The sequence below is a fragment of the Aquarana catesbeiana genome, linkage group LG06, assembly GCF_042186555.1.
Source record: "Aquarana catesbeiana isolate 2022-GZ linkage group LG06, ASM4218655v1, whole genome shotgun sequence".
Lineage (NCBI taxonomy): Eukaryota > Metazoa > Chordata > Amphibia > Anura > Ranidae > Aquarana > Aquarana catesbeiana.
Window position 1 is genome coordinate 384177168 of NC_133329.1, and position 27626 is coordinate 384204793.

Here is a 27626-nt window from a genome sequence, read left to right on the forward strand (position 1 = left end):
TCTGTGCAATCGTAATACTGTAAAAGGAATGTACAGTGGTTAAATCTATTTTATTTTAGTTATTATGGTGCAGATCCTGACCATTCTTCATGTTACATTATAATTATTGCTCAGAAAGGTAGGTCTAGCCTATTTATAATATTTATAATAGAGATAATTTAAATCACCATTGTTTCCATTGGTTCTTTTATAAGCTCAACTGTGTCTAGGCTGGTCTTCAAGAATCCTAGCCAAAGCATAATACATCATAATTACAACCTAACAGTATATTTGTTTTTTTTTCCCACAGAATAGGAAAAGCTGCTTGCATCAGCCACAGCCTGCAGGAGCCAGCAATGCCTTTTCTTCCTGTGTAGATGCCACCCCTGACCTTTCATTTGTCTTCATTTGTCCCCAGTCTCGCTTAAGGTTGAGCTGCGCTCATCCCAGAGACCAGGATGAGGGTTTGGTTTAAGCAAAGCTTTTTATAAGCCATTAGACACGGGTTATAAACCCTTCTACCCTCCGCTCCTATTATTTATTTATTATCATTCTGCCCTCCTGCCTACCAGACTCTGAACAAAGCACAGGATTGGAGAGGTATATTCAGAAAAGCGCCCAGCCCAGTGGAGTGGCAAGTGACAAAGAGGAATTGTTGGAATGTGATTGAGAATGAATTGAGTGAGACTGACAAGTACTAGAAGAGCAGAAGTATTAGGATGGGCAGTGCCAGAATGGAAATTTTCGATCCAGCCACAAGCCCCCACTCCATACAATACATTAGATTTAAATCCTCTAAATCAGATTTCTAAAGAGAAAGTTCACTCCATGTGTTCCTTTGATGACTAATTGAGCACCAGCAGCCTTAAATTCATAATTTCTATACAGCACGTCTTTAGGGGTGTGGAAACATAAAAGAGGAAATGCGCTAAAGGGAGGAGAAAGGTAGAGGTTGCAATGTTTTCCAGGTTTATACAAAAAAAAACCTAGGAGTTCATGTCTATTATCATACCTTCTGACCACTTGTAGACTAGGCCAACGTGCCATCTAAAGGCCCCAACATCAAAGTCCATTTTATCTGGAAATAGAAGGAATTTTAAAATGGCAGAATGCTTGGTGACCCCAATACACGTCTCAAAGAACAGCTGGAAGGTTTCAACTACAACATTGCACGATTTGCCTGGAATGAAAGCTTGAGTGGGTTAGTAGTGCATGTGTTTAATTATCCCTGAGAGTTCCTTACTGTGAGAATGTGCCTGAGTGTCTTAGCCATTTGGGCAAAAATGGTAGCATAGGTTTAGGATCAGGACTAGGGCTGGATGGATTGGGGTTAGACCAGCCTTTTTCAACCAAGGTGCTCAGTGCCTTCAGGTTTCTTCGGGGGCACCTTGGCAAAATGCCTAAAAATTGCCCAAAAATTGTACACAAGTCAGCGGTGGATCAAAACTACAAAAAGCTACAGGTTTTCATTGTACACCATTACGACCTTCTAGATGCTGGCGCTCTAACAACCAATGACGTCACCAGTTGATGAGGAGGACATTGGGTGCCTGCATAGCATCCTTGTTTGCTGCTCCCCTGCCCCAGTCCATCAGCCCTGGGATCACATTAGTTGAGTGATGGAGAAAAGCTAAGGAAGAAGAGAAACATTGAAATACTAGTCAGAATCAGTGTGCAAAGGTGTATTTGCTTTGGAGGAATTAATCACCTCTAAAGTTTGGTGTCCTACATGTGTGGATGTTGCTGCATTATGTAAAACCATTAGAATAGTTTTTTACATTTTAGAATGGGGTGCCTCGAGACTGAAAAAAAGGTTCAGAAACACTGGGTTAGAAATATTGTTGTATATAGTTTCTGATCTGACCATGCATATTTAGGATCACATTGATCGGATGGAAGTTGATGTCCACCTCTCCAAATCAGTGGGTCTCTTAAATTCCTAGAGCCCCAGGGGCCTGAGATATGACTTCCTTTACAGCCACACAATCAAAGCTCCATCTCCCTGCAGGTCATTTCAAGTTCCTTATAAATTGGTGGTCCTGGGATAATGCTTTTGGGGTAATTGCGTCTGTAAACTCCTGCTAATGCAGGGCAATAACATCATTCTTAGAATTCATAGCAATAGTCAAAGTACCTCATGCCACTTTATGCTCCTATTCATAAAGGCCTTAAGTGGACTATAAATGTAAAAAGTCTGGATCCCCCTCACAGCTATAGGTGCTTACCTACCACCAAGATTACTTATTAATATTTCAGGCTGCCTTAGGCTTGGGTCAGAATGCCTATTGTAAACTGGGGATATATAAATGTGTGGATCATAAAGTGGTTTGGACTTGGATAGTTGATCAAGATATCAAAGTAATCATGTTTGCAGAAGCAGATAATATTTCAATTGCATTATAGTACATGTAACTATAGTATTTAAAGTCAAGAAATGGAGGGAGATGATAGACCCCAATGTTTCCATGTTGTACATCAGCTGGATTGGGAGGACATTGGGTTACCCAGTTTCCCAGTTAGGATCTCAAAAGTGTCACCTTGAGGAAGGAACCCTGTAGGGCACCAAAATAGTTAGTTCCTTATGACTTATGCGAGTCATGATGGCCATTTTGTCATGCCATCATGACTTCAATAGGTATTATGTGGTTGCATTTGTCATGCTTACCCCTAACGCAGATGGTCAGACACTATAGCTAGCTTTTGTGTTCTTTGCCTGTAGCAGCTCCCTTTCCCATATGGCAAGCAGACACAATGCTATGGTGCCTGGCCACTGCGCGGAGGCAGGCGCAAACTGAGCAAAGCAAACAGGTACTTGCAATTGGCAGAGAGGCTGAGTGGTTCAATAACAGTCCAGGTACAATGCAGGCAAGGTTTAGAGTAGTCAGGGTCCAATCCGTAGTCAAAAGGCAGGCAGAGTTCAGAGGGTAGTTGATGATATCCAATCCGAGGTCATAAACAGGGGATCCAAACAGTAGAGCAGGACAGACTGACAGACAGAGGGTTTGAGCACGTATTACACATGCTATCACATGCATGAGACTGCAGGCTTGGCTGGCATAAATCAGGTTTGGTCTCCACCCAGAGACTAACCACATTAATCACCTTGCAGGAGGACAAACAGACAGGGAGAATGTATCACAGCCAAAACCAGGATGCTGGGATGAGACCAGCAGTTATCAAGGATCAGGAGCGTTACAGGCTCATGACAGCATGGTATTTTTTCATGGATGGTTTACATATGGATTGGTGGCTGTGGAGTAATACAGGCCTTTTTTAGACACATTAAGAAAAGACTAATATTATCACTGAAACTGTTTATGCTAGGTATTCATTGGGCGAGATCAGTAATTGGGAAGACTTATATCTACTAATGGTTTTCATTATTATCCATTTTGTTGATATTAGTTAACTCAACAAAATAGCTTCTAACTTCATATGTAGGCAACCCATACTATTCTTGGAAGTATGTCCACCCATAGTAAGAGCTGTCATTTTGCAGGCTACCACATAACTTATCTTTGTACTGATAACCTTACTGCAATAGAAGTCAATACTACTCAACTGTCCTGCTGACCGTAACCAACCATCAGTAGGTCTTTGCTGTTAAACACGATTTCTAAATGTCAAGGTCCAATGTTCCTCATGGCTTTCCCATTACAAAATAGCTACACAAAATGTGAATCAAATATTTAAAAAAAATGGTGCAAGAAACCAAGGATGGGAACCTATAACGACCAGAGTTAATTTTACATCAATAGAGGATGTGTGGATCATAAAGTTGTTTGGACTTGGATATCTGATCAAGCTATCAAAGTAATCATGTTTGCAGCAGGAGATATTTCAATTGCATTATAGTGCAAGTGACTATATTGTTTGAAGTCAGGAATGGAGGGAGATGATAGGCCCCAATGAAGTCCATATTGTACAGCAGCTGAATTGGGATGCAGACACTCTTCAATATCTGGAGGACATTGGGTTATCCAGTTCTAGTATTATTAAGTGGTTCTGTTAATCGGGTAGTGCAAAGCCTTTAGCTTGTGGCTCCCAGTTTCAATACTCTATTTTTGAGATCCTAACTGGGAAATTTCCTTTGTTTCTTGACCCCAGTAAATGTGTTTCTCAAATGAAACTCATTGAAGGAACATCATTTCTCACTATTCACTGAAAATAAATATATTATTTTGGAGCCCCTGTTTCAGGATTCTACCCATGGGTTGGGCCGTAAGGCATTAAGCAAATACATTCCACATTGGAATGTAGTTTAGATGTGTCTTGAAGTGGGTGGGGCCTGTTTTGTACCGCACTCCTGCAAAGGTTGGGAACCACCATAACTTTTCACTTTTTGGAAATGCCCATGTAGCAATCTTGTTCCCCAAGATATCCAAAAAAAAAGACAAATTAGACATTTAACTTACCAATATATTTTACAGTCACAGTCTCATCCATCCAACCACACTCCTTTTTATGTCATACTTCCATCCAGTTTAGTGACCCCCTCTTTTAGTGGTTGCTGTTTAGATAATGTCCAGGGATAAACTACGCATTGGAAAGTGGAAGTGTATGAATGAGCTGGAATTTGAGTATTTATTTAGTTAGGTTTCGTACTGGAAAGTGCAGAATGGTATTTTGATATGGAAAAAGAGTTTCAGAGACGTGGGTATGTTTGCGAATAACAGGAATGTTTGATGTGATTCAGTGTACTGCTAAACGGATGAGATGTGCATCCTCCCAGTGACCATAACCCAATATTCATCTCACATTGTCTGCCTATATTCATGTCTCTTCTGCCTATGCTAATAAACCTCTCACTCTGGCCTCCGTGTTTGCTTGTTTTTTCACTTTCTCAACAATCAAAATGTTATTGAGTGCAGTACTGTATAATAATCAGAATTATTCTCCCAATCCCAAATACAAAATTGATAGAAATTGGTTTTAGTACCATGAATGTCTGTTAACTGTTTGATCATACACCTGGTCTGATCTCACACTCCCAAGAGGATTGGGCTGCTTAGGGCTATTCTCGGGGTGATAATGAGCCTTTTGGACTCTTATGCCCCGTACACACGGTCGGACTTACCGTCTACAAAAGTCAGACGGATAAAATACGGCTGACAATCTGATCGTGTGTGGGCTTCCCCGGACTTTCAACTGACTTTTCCAGCCGCAAATCTGACAGACTTTAGATTTGAAACATGCTTCAAATCTTTATGTCGTAACTACGCCGGACCCAGAAATCCGCTCGTCTGTGTGCTAGTCCGACGGACAAAAACCCACACTAGGGCAGCTATTGGCTACTGGCTATCAACTTCCTTATTTTAGTCCGGTGTACGTCATCACGTACGAATCCGTCAGGCTTTTGTGTGATCGTATGTAGGCAAGTCCGTTCGTTAGAAAGTCTGCCGCAAGTCCGCCAAAAGTCATTCGAAAGTATGTCGGACAGGCTGTCGGACTTTTGTAGCCAAAAAGTCAGACCGTGTGTACGCGGCATTAGAAGTGATATTTACCCCTCAGTGAGTTTTTTTCAACTTGAAGAGGTTAAAATGAACCTGTGCCCAGACTATGTACATATGCATGTTCATAAAAAGCTGGAAATGAGCTTTAAAACAATACTGTAGATGCAGACATTTGGGGGGATTTACTAAAACTTGTACACACAGAATCGGGTGCAGCTGTTCATAGAAACCAGCTTCTAGGTATTGTCAAAGCTTACCGTAATTGAACAAGCTGAAGTTAGAAGCTGATTGGTTGCTATGCACAGCTGCACTAGATTTCGTGTGCATCAGTTTTAGTAAATCTCCCCCATTGTGTAGAAATTCATATCCAGAGTTCACAACTGAGACCCTGAAATCACAGCTCCTCTCTGCTTAGGTCCCGTCTTCACCTAAGTTAAAGGGTAAGTTCACCTTTGTACACTTTTTTTTTCCAGCTCCACTATGCGCCAATATAGCATTCATGTACTTTTTTTGCAAAAATATCAAAGCTCTCCATTAAATCTACAGTCACTTACTTTTCTTGTTGTAATCCATGTTTCCAGATGTTTCCATTTGTAATGTCTTTCTTCCTGATCAGACTTTAGGTCATGACACAGGACTTGACCAGCCGACCTCATTAGCACACACCCTCCATCATCCACCCACCTATTCCCAGGTTCATGAATGCTATACATGAATGCTATATTGGTGCATAGGGGAGCTGGAATTTAGAGGGAAAAAAAAGCGTACAAAGGTGAACTTACCCTTTAAGTGTCTTTGGTTGTGTTTGAAGCATTTTTGAAAGCGGTAGTAAACCGCTGCAGGAAAAAAGAACACCTGTAAGACAATGGCTTAATGTGCTAGTAAAGTGCCTTGCAAAAGTATTCACCCCTCTTGGCTTTTTACCTATTTTGTTATATTACAGCCTTTAGTTCAATGTTTTTTTTTAATCTGAATTATATGTGATGGATCAGAACACAATAAGTTGGTTAAATAAAATTAGAAAAAAGTATACATAAAACTATTTTTCAGAAATAAAAAACTGATAATTGCCATTTGCGTATATATTCACCCCATTTGTTATGAAGCCCATAAAAAGCTCTGGTGCAACCAATTACCTTCAGAAGTCACATAATTAGTGAAATGATATCCACCTGTGTGCAATCTAAGTGTCACATGATCTGTCATTACATAGACACACCTTTTTAAAAAGGCCCCAGTGGCTGCAACACCTAAGCAAGAGGCACCACTAACCAAACACTGCCATGAAGACCAAAGAACTCTCCAAACAAGTAAGGGATAATGTTGTTGAGAAGTACAAGTCAGGGTTAGGTTATAAAAAAATATCAGAATCTTTGACGATCTCTAAGAGCACCATCAAATCTATCATAACCAAATGGAAAGAACATGGCACAACAGCAAAACTGCCATGAGACGGCCGCACACCAAAACTCACGAACCGGGCAAGGAGGGCATTAATCAGAGAGGCAGCACAGAGACCTAAGATAACCCTGGAGGAGCTGCAGAGTTCCACAGCAGAGACTGGAGTATCTGTACATAGGACGACAATAAGCCATACGCTCCATACAGTTGGGCTTTATGGCAGAGTGGCCAGAAGAAAGCCATTACTTTCAGCAAATAACAAAATGGCACGTTTTAAGTTTGCGAAAAGGCATGTGGGAGACTCCCAAAATGTATTGAAGAAGGTGCTCTGGTCTGATGAGACTAAAATTGAACTTTTTGGCCATCAAAGAAAACGCTTTGTCTGGCACAAACCCAACACATCACATCACCCAAAGAACACGATCCCCACAGTGAAACATGGTGGTGGCAGCATAATACTGTGGGGATGTTTTTCAGCAGTCGGGACTGGGAAACTGGTCAGAGTTGAGGGAAAGATGGATGGTGCTAAATACAGGGATATCCTTGAGTAAAACCTGTACCACTCTGTGTGTGATTTGAGGCTAGAATGGAGGTTCACCTTCCAGCAGGACAATGACCCCAAACACACTGCTAAAGCAACACTTGAGTGGTTTAAGGGGAAACATGTAAATGTGTTGGAATGGCCTAGTCAAAGCCCAGACCTTAATCCAATAGAAAATCTGAGGTCAGACTTAAAGATTGCTGTTCACAAGCGCAAACCATCCAACTTGAAGGAGCTGGAGAAGTTTTGCAAGGAGGAATGGGCAAAAATCCCAGTGGTAAGAAGTGGCAAGCTCATAGAGACTTATCCAAAGCCTTGGGCTGTGATAGCCGAAAAAGGTGGCGCTACAAAGTATTGACTTTAGGGGGGTGAATAGTTATGCACATTGACTTTTTCTGTTATTTTGTCCTATTTGTTGTTTGCTTCACAGTAAAAAAAAACATCTTTAAAGTTGTGGCCATGTTCTGTAAATTAAATGATGCAAATCCTCGAACAATCCATGTTAATTCCAGGTTGTGAGACAACAAAACACGAAAAATGACAAGGGTGGGGTGAATACTTTTGCAAGGCACTGTATGCATCATCACGGTGCATGTTTAGGAGATACGCATTATATATATATAATAAGGCTTACCTGTAGGTAAAATCAACAAAGTGGGCTTTACTACTGCTTTAAGCAGTCATTTTTGCACACCTTTTAGACTTTTCAAAATATATTTATCCAACGGAAAGCTAGTTGCTAGTGAAGAAAATGCAGGTTATTATGGGAGTTTTTTAGATGCTCTCAGTGAAATCAATTGGAGCCAAAACATCAGTGATCAGTGTCAAGCAACAATGCGCTCAGGCTTGAAAGGGTACCATTGACTGTAATGAAAATCCTAGTGTCAAGCGTTAACACATTTCTGGTGAAGCTTTAAATCACACTTCAAATTCAGTTGTCATCATAATCCTGACTTCACTACCTAGTGAGGTACTGACCTGGAACAAGCATGAACATTATAAGGTCTAAGGCTCGATTCACATCTATGCATGTTGCTTTTGAGTGTTTCTGCAGTGCTTTTTGCAGTGCTTGCCGCGTTTTTGGACACGCGTTTTTACCGTGCTTTTGCCGTGATTTGCGTTTTTTTTTTACACTGTATATAGCTGGTTGCTAAGGAGGGGGCCGGGAAGCCGGCCGCCGCGTCCTTAACAATTGATGAGTCATCAGTTGTCAGCGGGCTTCCCGCTGAATGTAAAATAAAAAGAATTGCCGGCTTAAAAAATATAGAGAAAAAAACAGCGTGGGGTCTCCCCCCAGGTCCATACCAGGCCCTTGGGTCTAGTATGGATTTGGAGGGGACCCCCCATGCCAAGATTTAAAAAAAAAAAATGGGGTCCTCCCAAAATCCATACCAGACCCTTATCCGAGCATGCAGCCCAGCATACCAGACCGCATGCCCTCAACATGGGGGGATGGGTGCTTTGGGGCTCTGTGCCCCCCCACCCCAAAGCACCTTGCCCCCATGTTGATGGGGACAAGGGCCTCTTCCCGACAACCCTTGCCCGGTGGTTGTCGGGGTTTGCGGGCGGGAGGCTAATCGGAATTTGAAGGGGGCCCCGAGATCCCACCCCCCCATGTGAATGAGTATGGGGAATATTGTACCCCTACCCATTCACTAAAAAAAAAATAGTGTAGTGTTAAAAAATACAGTAGACAGTTTTTGACAATTCTTTTTTAAAAATCTTCTTCTTCTCCTCCGCTTCTTCCTCCGGTCTTCCTCCATCTTCATCCTCCAGTCTTCTCCTTCTCCCCCTGCTTCTTCTTGCGCTCTTTCTTCTGTCTTCTTTGTCTGATGTTCTTCTTCCTATGTTGCCGCTCCTGCCGACGACCCTCCTCCGATGCTGCGTCTGTTGGCGCCGATGTCCTGCATTTCTTAAATAATGATGGGGGTGTGGCAATCGGATTATGTCATCCAGAGGCCACACCCCCTTGTGACGCCACAGACCATCATGCCCCGGACGGTGATGTCAGAAGGGGGCGTGGCCTCCGGATCTGGGGGCCCCTTGTTAAAGGGGGCTTCCAGATTCCGATAAGCCCCCCGCCCGCAAACCCCGACAACAACCGGGCAAGGGTTGTGGGGAAGAGGCCCTTGTCCCCATCAACAGGGGGGCAAGGTGCTTTGGGGTGGGGGGCACAGAGCCCCCCTACCCCAAAACACCCATCCCCCATGTTGAGGGCACGCGGCCTGGTATGGTTCAGGAGGGGGGGCGCTCGCTTGTCCCCTCCCTTTCCTGACCTGCCGGGCTGCCTGCTCGGATAAGGGTCTGGTATGGATTTTGGGGGGACCCCACAGCCAGCGGACAGCTGATGACTCATCGGTTGTCAAGGACACAGCGGCCGGCTTCCCGCCCCCCCGGCCCCCTCCTTAGCAACCAGCTATATACAGTGTAAAAAAAAAAATTAAAAAAACACAAATCTTGGCACAATCGCAGTAAAAACGCGTTACTTGCATTTTGGATGCGAGTCCATTGAATTCTATTACAGGCAAAATGATGCATTTGCGGGAAAAAAAGTCCCCAACCCTTTCCAAAAACACAAAGGCACAAAAATGCATTGATGTGAACATGTTCCATAGGAACCTATGTTAAAAAATGTCCCTGCATTTCTGCAAAATGCATCAAAAAACGCATTAGTGTGAATCGAGCCTTAAAAGCATGAACTTAAACTAGCAGATCAGGTTGCCTCACCCTTCTTGACTAAAGTGTGTTAAAAGAACAACAGCAAGTAATGTAAAGTTGCTTTTGTACTGTGAATTATACTTTATGCATTATACCAGTAGGTGGCACTGCAGTGTTATAATGTGTATTCTATGGTAATGTATTTAGTATTAATGTATGGTAAATTAATTTTGTGTATACCCTGCAATAAAAATGTCATTTTTGGTGAGATATTCCCAAAGCAAATCACATCCAAAGGGATGCAGACCTTGCAATTTTCCTCATTTGAGCCCTGCAGGTACAGCAGCTGATTAATAATTACAAAACCACTCCCATACAGACTCACTCAACACATGGACACAGACAGGCCGCTATTTATCCAGAATAACAAAAGGTAGGACTCTCCAATAAAGTTTGTTAAAATCCTTGCAGTGTACATAGATCACCCAGAGAGGAATATTTTTATCTCAACAAAAGTGGAGTTACTCGTTAAAAGCCCTACTCCATCTTTATACTTCAGTTACAAAAACGATTGGCCCAAACACTTCCACTGCAGCTTCTCTGATGTCCTCCTCAGACTTACTACTTTGTGATCCAGCACCACTTTGTATCCAGGTTGAATGATGCCCAGTATTATCCAAGCTGTTTCATGTGAGCCCAGGCTGTCATGGACACACCCCCCTGAGTGTGCATCATCATGCTGGCCTGGGCTCACAGTACTACCAGAGAGAATGATGCTTACACTTAAATAAGAGTTCCAGTCATTTATGTGTTTATTAAAAGTCAGCAGCTACAGAAACTGTAGCTGCTGACTTTTAATAAACACACACTCAGAACCAGCGATGTGGCCGCCTGAACATTCGATTCTCTCTGTCTCCTTTCCCAGGTACCGACATTACAACTGTGGTCACCTGACTGTCACAGCTTGCGGCTTCACAACCGGGTGTGCACTGCGCATGTGTGAGTCTCACTGCGCTTCCTAAATGGTCAGGCAATCTTCTGGGACCTGTTACATGTCCCAGAAGATTGCAGGGAGGAAGGGAGAGAGGAGAACTTCCGATTGTATTGCCTAGGTGGCCCGACCATAACTGGAAGTGGGTATTTGTCAAAACTAGGTACCCGCTTCCCCCAAAAGAAATTACATGCCAAATGTGGCATAGGAGGGGGAGGAGTGCTTAAAGTGGAACCCTTTTTCGGGTGGAGCTCCGCTTTAACTATGTAAGTGCTGTCATGTTCAGGAGTGTGAAGAACTGTTCACCACCACCACCACCAAAGAGGAACCCATGATGTCACTGGACTGGTCAGAAGACTGCACGAAAAAAAAATGGTTTGGGAGGATGTTCAAAACCTGGAGTTCAAGTTAGAAGTTAGTTGGGGTTGCTTAAAACCTGGAGTAGTAATTAGAATCTTCTATACCCCAAGCATGTAAACACAGCAGTACTTTCATAATCTCGTCTATCTGCTGTTTCCTTCCTTGCCCGCATGCAACCAATACTGACTAAATAGCACTGATTTGCAAATTTTAACTTTTTGCCAAAAGTCAACATCTAAGCCTTAATCTCCATCTCTGACTACTTCCCCTGCCCACTCCTATGTACAGAGAACAGTGACACATCACCGTCATGGGAAGCACAAAGGTGTCCTTGTTGTGGAAGGTTGTCATGGACAGCTTGGCTTCTTCTTCTCTCTACTGCACATGGAACAAAATATTGGCACCCAACTAGGCACCAACTGGACCTTAAAGGGGTTGTAAAGGTAGGTGTTCTTTCACCTTAATGCATCCTATGCATTAAGGTGAAAAAACACCTGGCAGTCACTAGCCCCCCCCCCCTCCCCGTTTTACTTACCTGAACCCCTTCATTCAGTCAGCGGGGACGCACTGGCTCTTGATTGGATAGATTTATAGCAGCGCAGCCATTAGCTCCCACTGCTGTCAATCAAATCCAATGACGCAGCCGCCGGGGGGGCGGGGCCGAGTCCAGCATTCTGTGTCTATAGACGCAAATGCCGGACTCAGGAGCGCGCCCGCAATGTAACCCCCTTGAGGAAGTGCTTCTCCAAGGGGGTTATCAGATGTGGGAGGGGCCGCGAGAGCCACGGGGGGACCCCAGAAGAACAGGTTCGGGGCTGCTCTGCACAGTGGAGGTAAGTATGACATGTTTGTTATTTAAAAAAAAAAATTACCCTTACAATCACTTTAAGGAATGTGTAGGAACAGTAATTTTGTTCCATGATTAAAATCTGAATAGTTAGTTCATATATGGAAAAGGTTTTGTAACCAAAGACAAAGGATAAAGGGGTTTTAATTGGTTGCTTTGGCCAACAAAAATAGACCATTCTTCAGTAAGTCCAGGGACCTAGGAGACCTTGACTTATAACATAGGACATTTTTTTTTTTAATAAATAATTTGTCAACCATCACACAACTGAAAAAGAGACAAAGAAACAGGATGCATTAGAGAAGAGCTGAAATAAATTACTTTAACAATGAAGAACGGGGTCATATTTACAAAGGTTCCAGGGTTTGGCACAGATAAAAATATTTGAAACAAGAAAAAAGATCCCCCTTCCCAAGCAGAACATTACCGATCACCTTCTCACAATCAAGCCAAAGGCCTCTCATCCACAGACACAGCGACACAGCCTACGTGTCCTACCAACGCCTCGTTCTTTCACAGCAGGATGGAAGTGACAGCAGCCATTTTGTGAGTTGGGCAAAGGCTCGTGAAAAAATGGAAACCTCTAGCGATTCGTACCCAACTGTTCATCATAATATAGTCCAAATAGAAGATGAACCCATCACAGTATGTGACCTTTAAATAACCGGTAGGTGCTCAAAGCGATTGCTATAAATAGAGCCATTCCAAAACCATTCCAAATAGGAAAACGTGAAGCCCCCAGCACTCCAAATAATTGTGATTCATTTATTTATTGTAAAGATGGCACCAGTACCAGGACAGGTTTGTCCGGTGCCCAGGGCAAGAATGCAGATCTGTGCCCCCCTCCTAATGCATGCCATAGAATGGATGTACCATCTTGTGCCCATCCTTTGCCCCCTTGTTCCAACTGCCCATGGTTGGCATGGAGTGTGCACTGCCCCTGCATGGCCAGTCACTTGCTTTCTTGTGGTTAGAAGGCAGATGCACATGCATTTTTGTGTCAGCTGTGGGCAGATCGGGTGGACAGCAGGTACGTTGGAGCATGGTGTGACAGCAGTAGTGATCAGCGCAGATTTGAAACTGCGGCCCCTGGTTGCTAGCCACTGATCTGTAGCTTGCATGTGGTATGGGGGTGCCCCCCCCTACAGCTGCGCCCTGGGCGGCCTCCCCTCCTGCCCACCCTTGTCCCGGCCCTGGATGGCATCACATTAGTCATAAGAAACCAACATTTTGTGTCCTTGCAGGGTCCCTTCCTTGTAGTGTCACCTTGAGAAAGGGACCCTGTGAGGCACAAAAATGTTGGTTCCTTATGACTAATGGGAAGTTGTCTTCACAGTATGGGAAATGCATTAATTTGGAGAGCTGGGGACTTTGTGTCATCATAACTTTAATATGAATTTTGCGTTTTGCATGGTATTTTTTCATGGATGGTTTACATATGGATTGGAGGCTATGGAGCAATACAGGCCTGTCGGTTTTTTAGGCCCATTAATTTAAAAAAAGGGCCTGATATTATCACTGAAACTGTTTATGCAAAATATTCATTGGGCAAGACCAGCAATTAGGAAGGCTTATCTCTACTAATTGTTTTTATTATCCATTTTGTTGATATTAGAACTCAACAAAATCACTTCCTACCTCATATGTAGGCAACACATACTATTCTTTGAAGTATGCCCACCCATAGTAAGAGCCACCATTTTGTAGGCTACCACGATACTTATCTTAGTTATGATGACCGTACTGAAATGAAAGTCAATGGTACGCAACTGTCCTGTTGACCGTAACCAACCACCTGTACTGTGCCCAGCAGTGGCGTCGCTAGGGGGTGGCTTTTGGGGCTATAGCCCCGAATCTGGGGCCCATAGCCCCGAGTCTCTGCAGGGGTCCCCAAGGGGAGGGGAGGTTCTCTGGGGACCTTGATGTAAGTGGGGGGGCTCTCTGGGGACCCTTATGCAAGGAGGAGGCTCTCTGGGGACCATGATTTAAGGGGGAGGCTCTCTGGGGACCCTAATGTAAGGGGAGGCTCTCTGGGAACCCTGATGTAAGTGGGGGGCTCTCTGGGGACCCTGATGTAAGTGGGGGGCTCTCTGGGGACCCTGGTGCAAGGGGGAGGCTCTCTGGGGACTCTGATGTAAGGAGCAGGCTCTCTGGGGACCCTGATGTAAGGAGGAGGCTCTCTGGGGACCCTGATGTAAGGGGGGCTCTCTGGGGACCCTGATGTAAGGGGGGCTCTCTGGGGACCCTGATGTAAGGGGGGGCTCTTTGGGGACCCTGATGTAAGGGGGGCTCTCTGGGGATACACACACACACGTATATTACTGTATATACATGTGTATGCCCGCCTAAGCGTATGACTTTCTTTACTATGCTGCTATGGGCTCTAGCCCTAGATCTTTTGTAGACATAGCAATGCCCCTGGTGCCCAGTACGTCTTTACTGTCAAACACTATTTCCAGATTCCAAGGTCCAATGTTCTTCATGGCTTGCCCAATACAAAATGGCTGCACCAAATGTGAATCAGATGGGGCTTATTCAATAAACAGTGCAAGAAACCAAGGACAGGAACCTATAACAACCAATCGGAGTTTACTTTACACCAATACAGGATTCATTGCCAATGGTACTGGATTTTCTTCTTGAACCGCTAAATTGAATAAAGATGGATTCTAAACCCTATGAAATCCCAAGAAGTATAAAACAGTCTTTGTACATATAGTAAGCCATGGCTGTTGATCTCTTACCTGTCATATAGGCTATATGCGTTGGGGACAGTGTGCAGGTCCATGATTTGTGCATATCTGGATTAAGGTACCGCATGTCAACTACAATGAGTATATGGGGCAAAGCCCTGTAACAGTTGTTTGGGAACCATATAAAATGATGCGGTGCAAAATATACATTTTGAAGAGTCAGAGGTATTCATGTTTTTTTTTTTTCCTTTTTGTTTGCATAATGTTATACTTTGTTTCATTGGGTAGCATAATAACAGTGGATCTAAATCCTAAAGCTGGCTTCACATCTGTGCATTGGGGTACCGCATAATAAAATTTGCATTTAACTGCGTGCTAACGCGTGATCAGCCGCGTAGTGCATTGTGGTGTCATTCATTTTGAGTGGTACCTTAGCACACCTTGCAAACGCAATCAGCACACTTGCATCACATTGTTTTTTCAAGGGGGACCTGTCTGTTTTTCATGTGCTGTGGTGCATTTTTGCAGTATTTTCACTCTTTTTTTCATTCCCTTTTGGCATCTCAGTCCTGCTGATCTCCTCCAGCCCCTTTCAGCCACTTCCTACGTTCATCATTGCTCTGGACCGGCTTTCACATAAGGGTGGACCATGCCAAAGCAATGTGTGTTGGCACAGCTGCTGGTAGTCTCCACAAGCGGCACATGTGACAGGGTGGCAACACAGAAGCACAATCAGCAGACAGCTGTCACTTATGAACAGGAAGTGCCTGAACGAAGATCTTCATGGCAGGATCACCAGATAATATTTTAATAAAAATGGCCTTTGAAATGACATTAACGTTACTTAACATGACATTAACCTATATAAGATTTCAGTGATCGAGTTTTGATCTACTTTGAAATGGTTGTAAAGGATGATTGATTTTTAACTTCATACATTCTATGCAAGAAGGTAAAAAAAAAAACCTTCTGTGTGCTGCTCCCACCACACCCACCCCTAATACTTACCTGAGCCCCCTCTCGATCCAGCCATGTGCAGGAGAGACTCGGCTGTCCCGGGACTCTCTCTCCTAGTTGGCTGATGCAGCAGCGGGTGCCAGTTGGCTCCCACTGATGTCAATAACAGCCAGTGAACCAATAAAGAGTGGGCGGGGGGCAGGGCCAAGCCACGGCTCTATAGGGATGATTTACTAAAGACAAATACACTGCAAGTGCAGTTGCTCCAGAGCTTAGTAAAAGAGCAGAAGCTCTACTGACTTCCATCATCCAATCATGTGCAAGCAAAAATGCTGTTTTTTTAATTTTACTTGCATGTGATTGGGTACTCTTTGCAAAGTCAAGCTTTACCTCATTTACTAAGCTCTAGAGCAACTGCACTTTGCAGAGTGCACAATCTATTTGCCTTTAGTAAATCAACCCCTATGCGTCTTATGAATGCATAGAGCAGCAGCTCTGGAACGGTGCCCCCAGGGAAATCTGCTTTCTCTGGGGGGCACTAACTCGAGGGGGAGGAGCGCCGGCATGGGACCTGAAAAGAAGAGGATCGGGGCTGCTCTGTGCAAAACCATTACACAGAGCAGATAAGTATAACATGTTTGTTATTTAAAAAATAAAAACCCAAGCTTTAATTTCACTGTAAGCTGGCTACACACATTACAATATGACGGAATTGCAATAGGAAAAAATGGCGCTTTCTATAGCAAAAAAAAAAAATGGGCAGCATGAGCACACTGGCTCAGGAGTTAGCACTTCTGCCTTGCTGCACAGAGTTTGCTTGCTCTCCCTGTGCTTTTGTGGGTTTCCTCCTACACTCAAAAGACTTGCTGGTGGGCTAATTGGCAGCTGTCTAAATTGATCCTAGTAGACTATACACTCCTTGACAGCAGGGACTTATGAGAATGTACAGTACTTAAAGTATTGCATAAACTGACAGCACTATAGAAATATCTGAAATAAATAATAGGAGATGGGGGCTGTTTTGCTAAATGAACTGCACTTGGTTCTATAATATATATAGCTGTACGGTTTATTAACAATCTCCTTGAGGCTGGGTTCTCAATAGCAGGAGATTTTGACCGGCTCTCTATAGAGCCGGTTCACATATCTCTGCTGCGGCTCCGGTGCGAATTTGCACAGAAGTCCTGTGCGTCTTTTGGTCCGTTTCAGGTCTGAAATTAGCCAAAAATTCGGACCTGTAACGGTGAACCAGGACGAACTGGACCCCCTGCTGGGAGCCGCATGCTGAATCCTGGGATCAGTAAATATTGTCTAAATCCATTCATCATGTACATTCTCCCTTGAAGCTTGCTGTGCTTTGTGTATTTCATCCAGATCTGTGCAGTAATCCAGAGTGAGACTTTTCCTTCCTGTAATAAAGACCGCTCACTGCTGCTCTCTCTCCTTGTGCAGAGTGACTGGTCTTGTCTCCGCCCCCTCCTGTAATTTTCTGCAGGCAATCTGTAGCGGGTGGAGCCTGCTGGCCCCTCCCACTGCTCTGCACAGGCTATGTACAGCACAATGATGATGATTTCGCTGATACTTTTACAAAGGTCATTTCTGGGTTTGCAAAAGCATTAGGTGCACATAAAGTGGATTTACATTTTTTGTAGCTATTGAGGGATATTTTTAAATGGACGTTTGGGGGCCTGGAGTTCGGCTTTAAATTCAATAACAACTATTACTATACAGTGGGAAGACCTATCCAAACAATTACATTGGATATACATCCTGTCCGCTAGGCCCTCACGCTGATAGGTGTTGATAAATCGAATGAAGTCTGTACAATCCCATTGTAACATGTGTAGCCAGCTTTAGCCTCAGATTTAAGCATTCAGATTTGCATCGTCTAATAGAAGCTGATATAATATATATGGTTGGTACCTAAGGGTCACTGCACAGCATGCCCAGGTCCATATTCATCAAAGTGTCTGAAAACAACCTTCCATGCCGTCGGCTTTTTCATTTCTTTCTCCCAGGCTTAACTGCAATGGTTGCTATAGGCAAAAACGCCAGTTCATCCTTCAGACAGTATGATAAATAAAGCTGTGCTATACACTAGTAGATTTTGGAACAAAAATTCTCAGTAAAGTCGATGGTAGGGATGCACCGAAATATATTGGCCACCGAAAATTATCGGCCGAAAATAGGGACATTGGCTAGAGAAAAAAAAAGGTACCGATAATGGCATGCTGCCTCCCATTGACGTCAATGTAAAATCGCATCTCTTTGACTTCAGTGCAAAAACGCCTCCTAGTGGCTTCAATGCAAATACGCCCCCCCTAGTGACTTCAATGCAAAATCGCGTCCCATTGACTTCAATGCAAAAACACCAGCCACATTAATTCTTTTTTTTTTTTTTAAACTGTCCATTTCGGTTTTCAGCCAAGCCCCAAAATGCCTCCTAGTGACTTCAATGCAAATACGCCCCCTGGTGACTTCAATGCAAAATCGGTTCCAATGGACTTAAATGCAAAAACGCCCCTTAGTGACTTTCAATGCAAAATCGCGTCCCATTGACTTCAATGCAAAAACACCAACCACATTAATCCAATACATTTTTTTTTTTTAAACTGTCCATTTCGGTTTTCAGCCAAGCCCCAAAACGCCTCCTAGTGACTTCAATGCAAATACGCCCCCTGGTGACTTCAAAGCAAAATCGGTTCCAATTAACTTCAATGCAAAAACGCCCCGTAGTGACTTCAATGCAAAATCGCGTCCCATTGACTTTAATCCAAAAAGGCCCCCTATTGACTTGAATGCAAAATCACGCCCCATTGACTTCAATACAAAAACACCAGCCACATACATTTTTTTTTTTAAACTGTCCATTTCGGTTTTCGGCCAAGCCCATTCTGAATTTTCGGTTTCGGCACAGGAATTTTCATTTCGGTGCACCACTAGTCGATGGCTTAGCGAATGTCGTTTGAAAGTTTGAATGAAAGCTTCACTGAAAAGTTTGAATTTTCACCTCACTGTCTTAGAAAACGTACATGAATTTGACTCCACTAGAATTGAACAAGCATTGGTAAGACAAAATATTTTATACAAAGTTCTACTAGTGTACGGCCAACTTAAGGCCATGTGTTCAGTGAGTATGTACCACAACATGCACCTTTCCTTGCAACATGTACCTATCCCCAGATTTACAAACCATCTGTGAGCCATTGCAAAGACGGACCTCCATCTTGTGCTGCATATCATAAAATAGGAGTAAACTTCCTATATGAGGTCAATGAATGAGTTACATGAGACTCTTAAACTGTGTCTGCGTCTTTTAGGTTTTTGGCGATATCCCCTCATCAACAACCACACGGCAACACGCACCTGAAACACACCACGTTCTGCCACCCTCCCCACCCATAACAATAATTTAAAAATCACCCATTGAAAAGCTCCAGAAAAGTCTAATACACCCGACCAAATCAGTCTTGTGGCTTTTTTTTCCTGAAATGAAGGTTTTTTGTTTTTTTCGTCTCTCCTGTTGGATCCTTCAAGTTCTGAGTCTCCTTATAACTTTGATCGTTTTCTGCAGAATATACACGATGTACACAAGTCTCTGTGTTTGTACACTGAAATTAAAAAAACATGCCCCGGAGTTACTATACTTGGCCAGCAGATGACGTTGTAATAGGCTCAGGAAAGCAGAAGCTTGGAGACGAAAGTCGATGGGGGTGTAGGCACAAAAGCGTACTGCCTGGCTGGGTCATCCAGTGGATTCCGTCCCGAAGACAGAGGGGGTTTGGAGAAGGCCCACATAGGGAGAGGTCTTGAAGTAGCAGTGCAGGGAGGTAGGTAGGAATGGCTATGTGATGAGTGACTGTAGAGAGGTAGGTGGGAGTCAATGCAGAGTGGACGCAGTTTATGGAGGGTCCTGATGCTCCTCGTTGTGCCGGCACAGTTGTTGTTGGAATGTCGTGATGGGTGATGGGTCTCCCTGATGGAGTTCTTACAGCGCAATGCCTGAGTGTCGGACTGACCCCAATATTTTGTTTTTATTCCTACCGTTCCTCCCCGCTTTCTTCATTCTGTGTTATACGCGGACAGCCGACGCCGCTCCCGCAGTTAGCGGCACGCGGGATCCACAGTCATAGTCCAGGTCCACCACCGTGTGAGCTCCAGTGATCCGGCCTCGGGAAGAACCCGACTGCTGGTCTCTGAAACTCTGAATGTAGCTCTGCAGAGGAAGAGGGAGATGTATAAATATCAACTGAAAACATATTTGATTATTTAGAAACATAGAAAAGTGACAGCAGAAAAAGACTGAGTAAATCCATCGAGTCTACCCATTTTTTGTTTTTTTGTTTTTTTGGGTTTATTTTTATTTTTTTCATTAACTTTATTGCCTGAGTATAGATCTATGTTTGTCCCATGCATGTTTGAAGCCATGTACTGTTGACTGCCTCACTACCTCTGCTGGTAGTTTATTCCACGGGCAGGCGGAATTATCTCTAAGGGCTTACTTGTCAAAAACATGTGTTTTAGTGCAGCAGTCACTAACCAGTGGTTTTGGTGTTCCCCATGGGTTCTGCCGCAAATCGTCATTGTGGCAGATGTATACTGCCCAATGTTGTTTCCAGTGTTGTTCTCAATGCGTGCTGACAGTATTGACTGATTGATACCCAGTGCCTCCTCTGTAGTTCTGGTTCCTGTGAACTCAGAGGGAGGCGCCGGGAGTAGTGCAGAGAGCGGGAGGTGAAGGAGGAGGGGGCTTCCAATGGCAGCGCTGATCACAGACAGTGGGAGGGAGCCCGGAGCTCGAGCACATGGCTGTATAAGGAGGTGAGATCCAATGATGAGTCAGTGTAGGGCAGTAGTGTGATGCAAAGTGCTTGGGGGGTGGGAGAGGGGGGTCAGAGAGCCGGAGCATTGAGTGTATAAAGCATGTAAAATTCATGTTATTGGTCTACGGAATTCAAAATTGTGAGTTTAGTGGTCTGTGAGGTCCGAAAGGTTGGCCACCACTGTTTTGGTGTATTTTTAATCAATCCCAGCTGATGGGACCTGGCCCATATTTCTCGTCAGCACAAAACTGGGAAGCTGGCTGTACGCATATATATTGCAGCATGGTGATGAAGCCCACTGCTGTTCTGCCATGTATGCACATGGCAAGTGGGAAGTGGTTAAAGAAGGACTGAGTCCTTCAACTTTCCAGGCTCAGGGAACCCGTCCTAATAGGTACTATATCAACAGCTCATGGTACATTAGTGCAATGGTCAGTGGGAAGAATGTTCCTTACAATGATGGTCAGTGAGAAGAATGTTCCTTACATTGGTGATCAGTAGGAATAATGTTCCTTACATTGCTGGTCATTGGGAAGAATGCTCCTTACATTGGAGGTCAGTAGGAAAAATGCTCCTTACATTGTTGATCAGTGAGAAGAATGTCCCTTACATTGAATGTCCCTTAACCACTTCCCTACCCGCCCATAGTCATATGACGTCCACAGATGGGATCTCCCATCCTGGGTGGACGTCATATGACGTCCTGGGATTCCCGGCCGTCTAGGGGGCGCGCGCGCGCGCCCGCCGCGTTCCTCGGGACCCAGTGCGTGTGCCCGGCGGCCGCGATGTCCGCCGGGCACCCGCGATTGCCCGTTAACCGGGCCGGCATGTGGATCTGTGTGTGTAAACAGAGATCCACAGCCTGTCAGCTCTGAGGAGAGCGATCTGTGTTCCCAGAACGGAGGAACACCGATCGGTCTCCTCCCCTAGTGCGTCCCCTCCCCCTTCAGTTAGAAGCATTCCCTAGGAAACATACATAACATACATATTAACCCCTCCCCGCCCCCTAGTGGTTAACCCCTTCACTGCCTGTCACATTTACACAGTAATCAATGCAATTTTATAGCATTGATCGCTGTATAAATGTGATTGGTCCCAAAAATGTGTCAAAAGTGTCCGATGTGTCCGCCATAATGTCGCAGTCACCAAAAAAAATTGCGATCGCCGCTAAAAAAAAATAAAAAAATATTTTTTTTTTTAAAATGCCATAAATCTATCCAGTATTTTGTAGACGCTATAACTTTTGCGCAAACCAATCAATATACGGTTATTGCGATTTTTTTTTACCAAAAATATGTAGAAGAATACGTATCGGCCAAAACTGAGGAAAAAATGTGTTTTTAAAAAAAAAAATTGGCATATTTATTATAGCAAAAAGTAAAAAATATTGTGTTTTTTTCAAAATTGTCGCTCTTCTTTTGTTTATAGCACAAAAAATAAAAACCGCAGAGGCGATCAAATACCACCAAAAAAAAGCTCTATTTGTGGTGAAAAAAAGGACGTCAATTTCTTTTGGGTACAACGTCGCACGATCGCGCAATTGACGTTTAAAGTGCGACAGTGCTGAAAACTAAAAATTGGCCTGGGAAGGAAGGGGGTGAAATTGCCCGGTATTGAACCGGTAAGCAGCGAGCTGGATAAAGACAACCTAAGGCAAACTGGGACCCTCTGAATGATTACTGATGATCCCGGGAGGAGAGGGACTGAGTAGGGAAGATGGCTTACTAATGTGTTCTGTGTGCTGCTTTCACATGTGACTGCTGCGGTTCATCCATTTAATGTGATTGACAAAATGCTGTCAAGTGACCCGGGATAGTATGTCTATGTGTTGTGACTGTAATGCTATAGTAAAGTAAAATAAGTAAAGTGTAGCAATCTGAGTGTGAACATTCTTTCCTTGGGATAGAAAGGTCAATGGCCGGGAATGTCGTGAGAAGGCCTCTGGCAAGGAGATGGGCACAAGATGGCGGAGGGTTAAAATCTCATCCAGGAGGATTTTTGTTCTGGTAGCAAGAAGAAGTAAGGCAGGGTCTTGTGTTATTGGCATCATTAAACAGACATTTGAAAGCCCTCTTACACGCTCCCATACACACAAAAAAAAAAAAAATCACCCTCCTTGCTGGGGACAGCAGACATCCCAAACTGGATCAGCCATAACTATGTGTGATTGGGCCCCATAGCAAAACCATTAAGGGATTCCTCTCTCTCTAATCAGCACCTCAAAGGTGTTTTGACCTTTTTTACATGGGCAGCGGGGGGGGGGGGGGCTTTAAAAACAGGGGGCTGAGCCATGGTTGGCCACCCAGCTAAATCGCCGGACAGGGCTGCACACATGCCATGTTAACACAGGCAATTTTAACTCTGTCTGCAGAGTTTGACAGATGGCATTGGGAACATGCTGCAACTGCAAACCATTTGCCATCATCCTATGTTCCTATATTTCTATCCCATAACCACAAAACACAAGGGGGGGGGGATCAAATACGATGCACATAACAGATCACTTACTGGGGAAATGACATCGCCATCAAATCGGCGGATAGGAGTAGGCTTCCTCCGGAAGGCGGGCTCGGGTGGGTGTGGTGTTTTGTGCTGAGGATGAGGATGATGGTGGTGAGGCTTCTTCTTCCTCTTCTTTTTCTCCTTGCGCTCCTCTCTCTGTTTTATTTTCATGAGTTGGACCCGACGTTGCTGCCGGCTAATGATAACTGGTAGGGACAAGGGAAAAAAAGGGTTAGGTTGTGTATCTTTTATGAATACATCATTTACAAATACATGCTCCCAACTGTCCCAAATTAGGAGGAAATATCCCTCTGTTTAACTAAATTCCTTCTGTCCTACTTTCCCTTTCTTGGCCCTCTTTGTGGTCTGATATATAGACCTGTATAAAAACCCTTTATCAAACCTCTGAGTTACTGTACTTCCTATTTTGAAAAGCCAGTATAAAGAAAAGGTAGTGGTGAAATATACATTTGTTAGCACAATCAATTATTTTTTGTGTAATCATTTTTTTGTGGTCCGCAGGGGTGTGTCCTTTGCCTACAAACTTTGCACTAAAGTGTGCCCCTCTTTCTCAGAAAGTTGGCTCTGGGAGCCCTTAAAGTGTAACTAAACCCAGGACCCTGCATTCACTATATCTGGTCTCCCACAGTACACAGAACATGGAAATGCAATTATTTTAGTAAATGCAAACTGCTAAATACCTTTTTTCATCAGCAGTATATAGCAGTCTTCTGACTCATATCAGTTCTTAGTAAAGCTTGGAGGAGGAGTTTTCATATTCCTCTAACTGTCCAATGACTCTCTGTCTGGACAGTGCTGATTGGCCCTGTGCATGTGTTGATCACATGCACCCTCCCAAGCTCTGTTCTATCAGGAGATGGATTGGGGACAGTAAAAGAAGGGGAGGATCAGAGAAGACATGATCAAAAAGCCTTTGAGACCCATAGCTGCACGGCGGGGGACCCGATGCGCGTGGTCGGCGGCCGCTATGTCCGCCGGCAACCCGCCAATGTGGGCACGAGAGCCAGAACGGGGATTTGTGTGTGTAAGCAAACAAATCCTTGTTCTGACAGGGGAGGAGACACAGATCTGCTGTTCCTAGTAATTAGGAACAGCGATCTGTCTCCTCCACCAGTCAGTCACATCCCCCCACAGTTAGAAACACACACAAGGGAACACATGTAACCCCTTGATCGCCCCTGGTGTTAACCCCTGCCCTGCCAGTGACATTTACACAGTAATCAGTGCATTTTTATAGCACTGATCATTGTATAAATGTCACTGGTCCCAAAAAAGGGTCAAAAGTGTCCGATCTGTCCACCGCAATGTCGCAGTCCCACTAAAAATCGCAGATCATCGCCATTACTAGTAAAAAAAAAAAATAAAAATGCCAAACCATAAATCTATCCCCTATTTTGTAAATGCTATAACTTTTGTGCAAACCAATCAATATACGCTTAGTGCGATTTCTTTTACCAAAAATATGTAGAAGAATACATATTGGCCTAAAAAAAATTGGGGGATATTTATTATAGTAAAAAGTAAAAAATATTGTTTTTCTTTAAAGTTGTCGCTCTTTTTTTGTTTAAATCACAAAAAATAAAAACTGATCAAATACCACCAAAAGAAAGCTCTATTTCTGCGAAAAAGGACGTCAATTTTGTCTGGGTACAGCGTCGCATGACCGCGCAATTGTCAGTTAAAGCGACGCAGTGCCGTATCGCAATAAATGGCCTGGTCAGGAAGTGGGTAAATCCTTCCGGGGCTGAAGCGATTGAAGTAGTTCTAAAGGCTCAAGGTTTTCAACTTAATGCATTGTATGCCAAAAGATAAAAAGCCTTCTGGGTTCAGCTCCCTCCACAGCCCCCCCAACGCTTACCTGGGCCCCATCTCGATCTAGCGATGTGCACGGACCTGGCTCTCCCAGGCCTGTCTCCTCAGCGAGTGAGACAGTGAGGAGAGAGCGAGGGGGCGGGGCTGAGCCGCGCTCTGTGTGTGAATGGACATACAGAGTGTGGCACGGCAGCAAGCCTGATCGAGTGCCCCCATAGCAAGAGGTATGCTATTGGAGACACTAGGCAGGAGGGGGGAGCCAGGCCCACCAGCAGGGGGACCCAAAAGACATGGATGAGTGAGTTTGGGTGGAGGAACTTGACTGGCCTGCACAGAGTCCTGACCTCAACCCGATAGAACACCTTTGGGATGAATTAGAGCAGAGACTGCGAGCCAGGCCTTCTCATCCAACATCAGTGCTTGGCCTCACAATGCGATTCTGCAAGAATGGTCAAACATTCCCATAGACACACTCCTAAACCTTGTGGACAGCCTTCCCAGAAGAGTTGAACTGTTGTAGCTGTAAAGGGTGGGCCAACTCAATATTGAACCCTACGGACTAAGACTGGGATGCTTTTGGTAATATGGTGTATATGTAGCACCCTCCAAGGTAGGTGCTAAAGAGTGTATATGGTTTTGGCTTTTCAGGCAGACAGGCAAATTTAGGTGCTGTCTGCTTAACAGTGAGCAGTGATTGAAGAGTGAGGTCTGCTCAGTGTGCTCTGATGCTGATTCATGCTGTCTTGTGGATATCACACTGATCCAATAGTGAAGAGTCATATTGGACAGTGGGAGGAAACCCAGGAGGTGAAAGCATGGATGTAGATACAACCCTGGCCAATTAGCAGGGGAGGTGCCCCATTGCATGCTGGGAGACTGTATTTATATTGAATGAGCACATGGGCTTGGGGTTCCAGTCCAGCCCACCTCTAAGGAGAGAGGTTCTGGTGGGGAGGAGGCGGCTGCCTCTCCCCAGTGTGGAAGGCCATGCGGCCTCAGATTGCAGATCTGAGGGCCTGAAGCCTGCAAGCTACAACCCAGGGTTCTTGTGCAAGCTGATTGAGGGAGAAAGTCTATGGATCTGGTTGTGTGTCACTGGTATAGAGTGTCGCTTGGAAGTTGGGAGGAGGCTACCAGCTGTCCCTGGACATTTTGGGAGTACAGACCCTGAAGGGATCCTTGAGACTGAGTGTGTGTTGCTGAAATCTCCCTCTGGTCCTAGAAGTCAGCATACTGGGTGTGTGAGCTAAAGGAGACACTGGCTAGTGTCTTAAAGACTTGTGTCCACTGACAAAGTCCACTGAGTCCTGTCTGCTACAGAGGAACTTTTTCTTCCATACAGGCCCTGTATAGTTCAGCAGATCACCTGCTTCCACAGTACTACAGAGATAGAGTTGTCCTCGCTTGTGCATAGTTAACTTGGAGTATCCTACTAATTCCCTTCTCCTATCCAAGTTCTCCAAATAAAACATAAAAAAAACCCCTAGACTGGTCATTGGGCACAATGAGAGGAAAAGTGTGTGCACCTGGCTTTGTGAAATACTGTGTAACTGGCTGCAGGATAATCAGTGGGAAGCCCAGGGGACAAGTATTCCAGCTGTTCCTGTGGGAGCTGTGCTACATTTGGGGGCTCGTCCGGGATAAATTTCCCCTGAAATGTTGCAGCAATGATTGATATCAGCAACGGTCAAGTAAAGTGTCTAAGAAATTGTCATGTTTTACTGTGTGGATTGCAGGACCGCAATCGAAGAGAAACTGTGTTGTGCCATGGAAGGGAATGTCCACTCTACAGTGATCAATGCATGTGCATTTCCAAGTGATGGCATGGCACCTGGCTGTGTGAAATACCATGTAACTGGCTGCAGGATAATCAGTGGGAAGTCCAGGGGACAAGTACTCCAGCAATTCCTGCGGGAGCACTGATATATATATATATATATATATATATATACACACATACACACGGTATATAATAGCTCAAATTGTGCTCCCTGAAAATACACAATAGTTCACCTTGATTATGAGCATTTACAGTGATGGTCACTGCAAATCCACAACACAGAAGATACAACTGAATAGCTTTTACAATCCTTTGCTTTGCTTCTGGTTTGTTTAGTTGAGCCTTCGTCAGACTGGGCAAAACATTCTTTCCCTTTATGGCCAGTCTTAGCATTTGCTAGATCCCGCCGCACCATTTATCAGCCGCCCACATAATAGAGCGTACCCTGACGCCCAATCTTTATCTGAACTGCTGAATTCATGAAAGAGCAGGCCGCACGTTCTATAATTGAGATATCACCGAGTCTCTGATTGCAGCCGATTTAAAAGGCCTTTCATCACGCTGAAGATTAAGAGATTTGTTTCTTAGAGGAAAGGGCCTGGAGGGCGAATTGTTAGTGGTTCCGGAGAGGCTTGGCTGTCGTGCCTGGTCATTGATTCTGATTAGATTCAGATCTGAGAGCCATCAGGGTGCTGCAATGTTAACTGAGTCCAGACAAATTAGCCAGTCACTGTGTGCAGCTTGTGGACAGCTGGAACAATTCCCATAAACCTTCAAGCAGCTTAAAGCTGAACTCCGGGGAAAGTAA

The 27626-nt window shown here is 44.3% G+C and overlaps 2 protein-coding genes across 2 annotated transcripts in view; one reads left to right on the forward strand and one right to left on the reverse strand.

Moving 5' to 3' along the window:
• The window catches only part of OBSL1 (obscurin like cytoskeletal adaptor 1), a 152983-nt gene extending 150055 nt beyond the window's left edge, over positions 1 to 2928 (forward strand). The window contains exon 27 of the mRNA XM_073634270.1: positions 290 to 2928. Coding sequence (XP_073490371.1) covers positions 290 to 294 — 5 coding nt within the window. The 3' untranslated portion in view covers positions 295 to 2928. The remainder of the gene's footprint in view (positions 1 to 289) is intronic.
• A 9432-nt stretch (positions 2929 to 12360) lies between these two features.
• The window catches only part of TMEM198 (transmembrane protein 198), a gene marked incomplete at its 5' end in the record, with an annotated part of 85621 nt that continues 70355 nt past the window's right edge, over positions 12361 to 27626 (reverse strand). The window contains 2 exon segments of the mRNA XM_073634271.1: positions 12361 to 20096; positions 23212 to 23411. Of these exon segments, the coding sequence (XP_073490372.1) occupies positions 19953 to 20096; positions 23212 to 23411 (344 nt within the window). The 3' untranslated portion in view covers positions 12361 to 19952.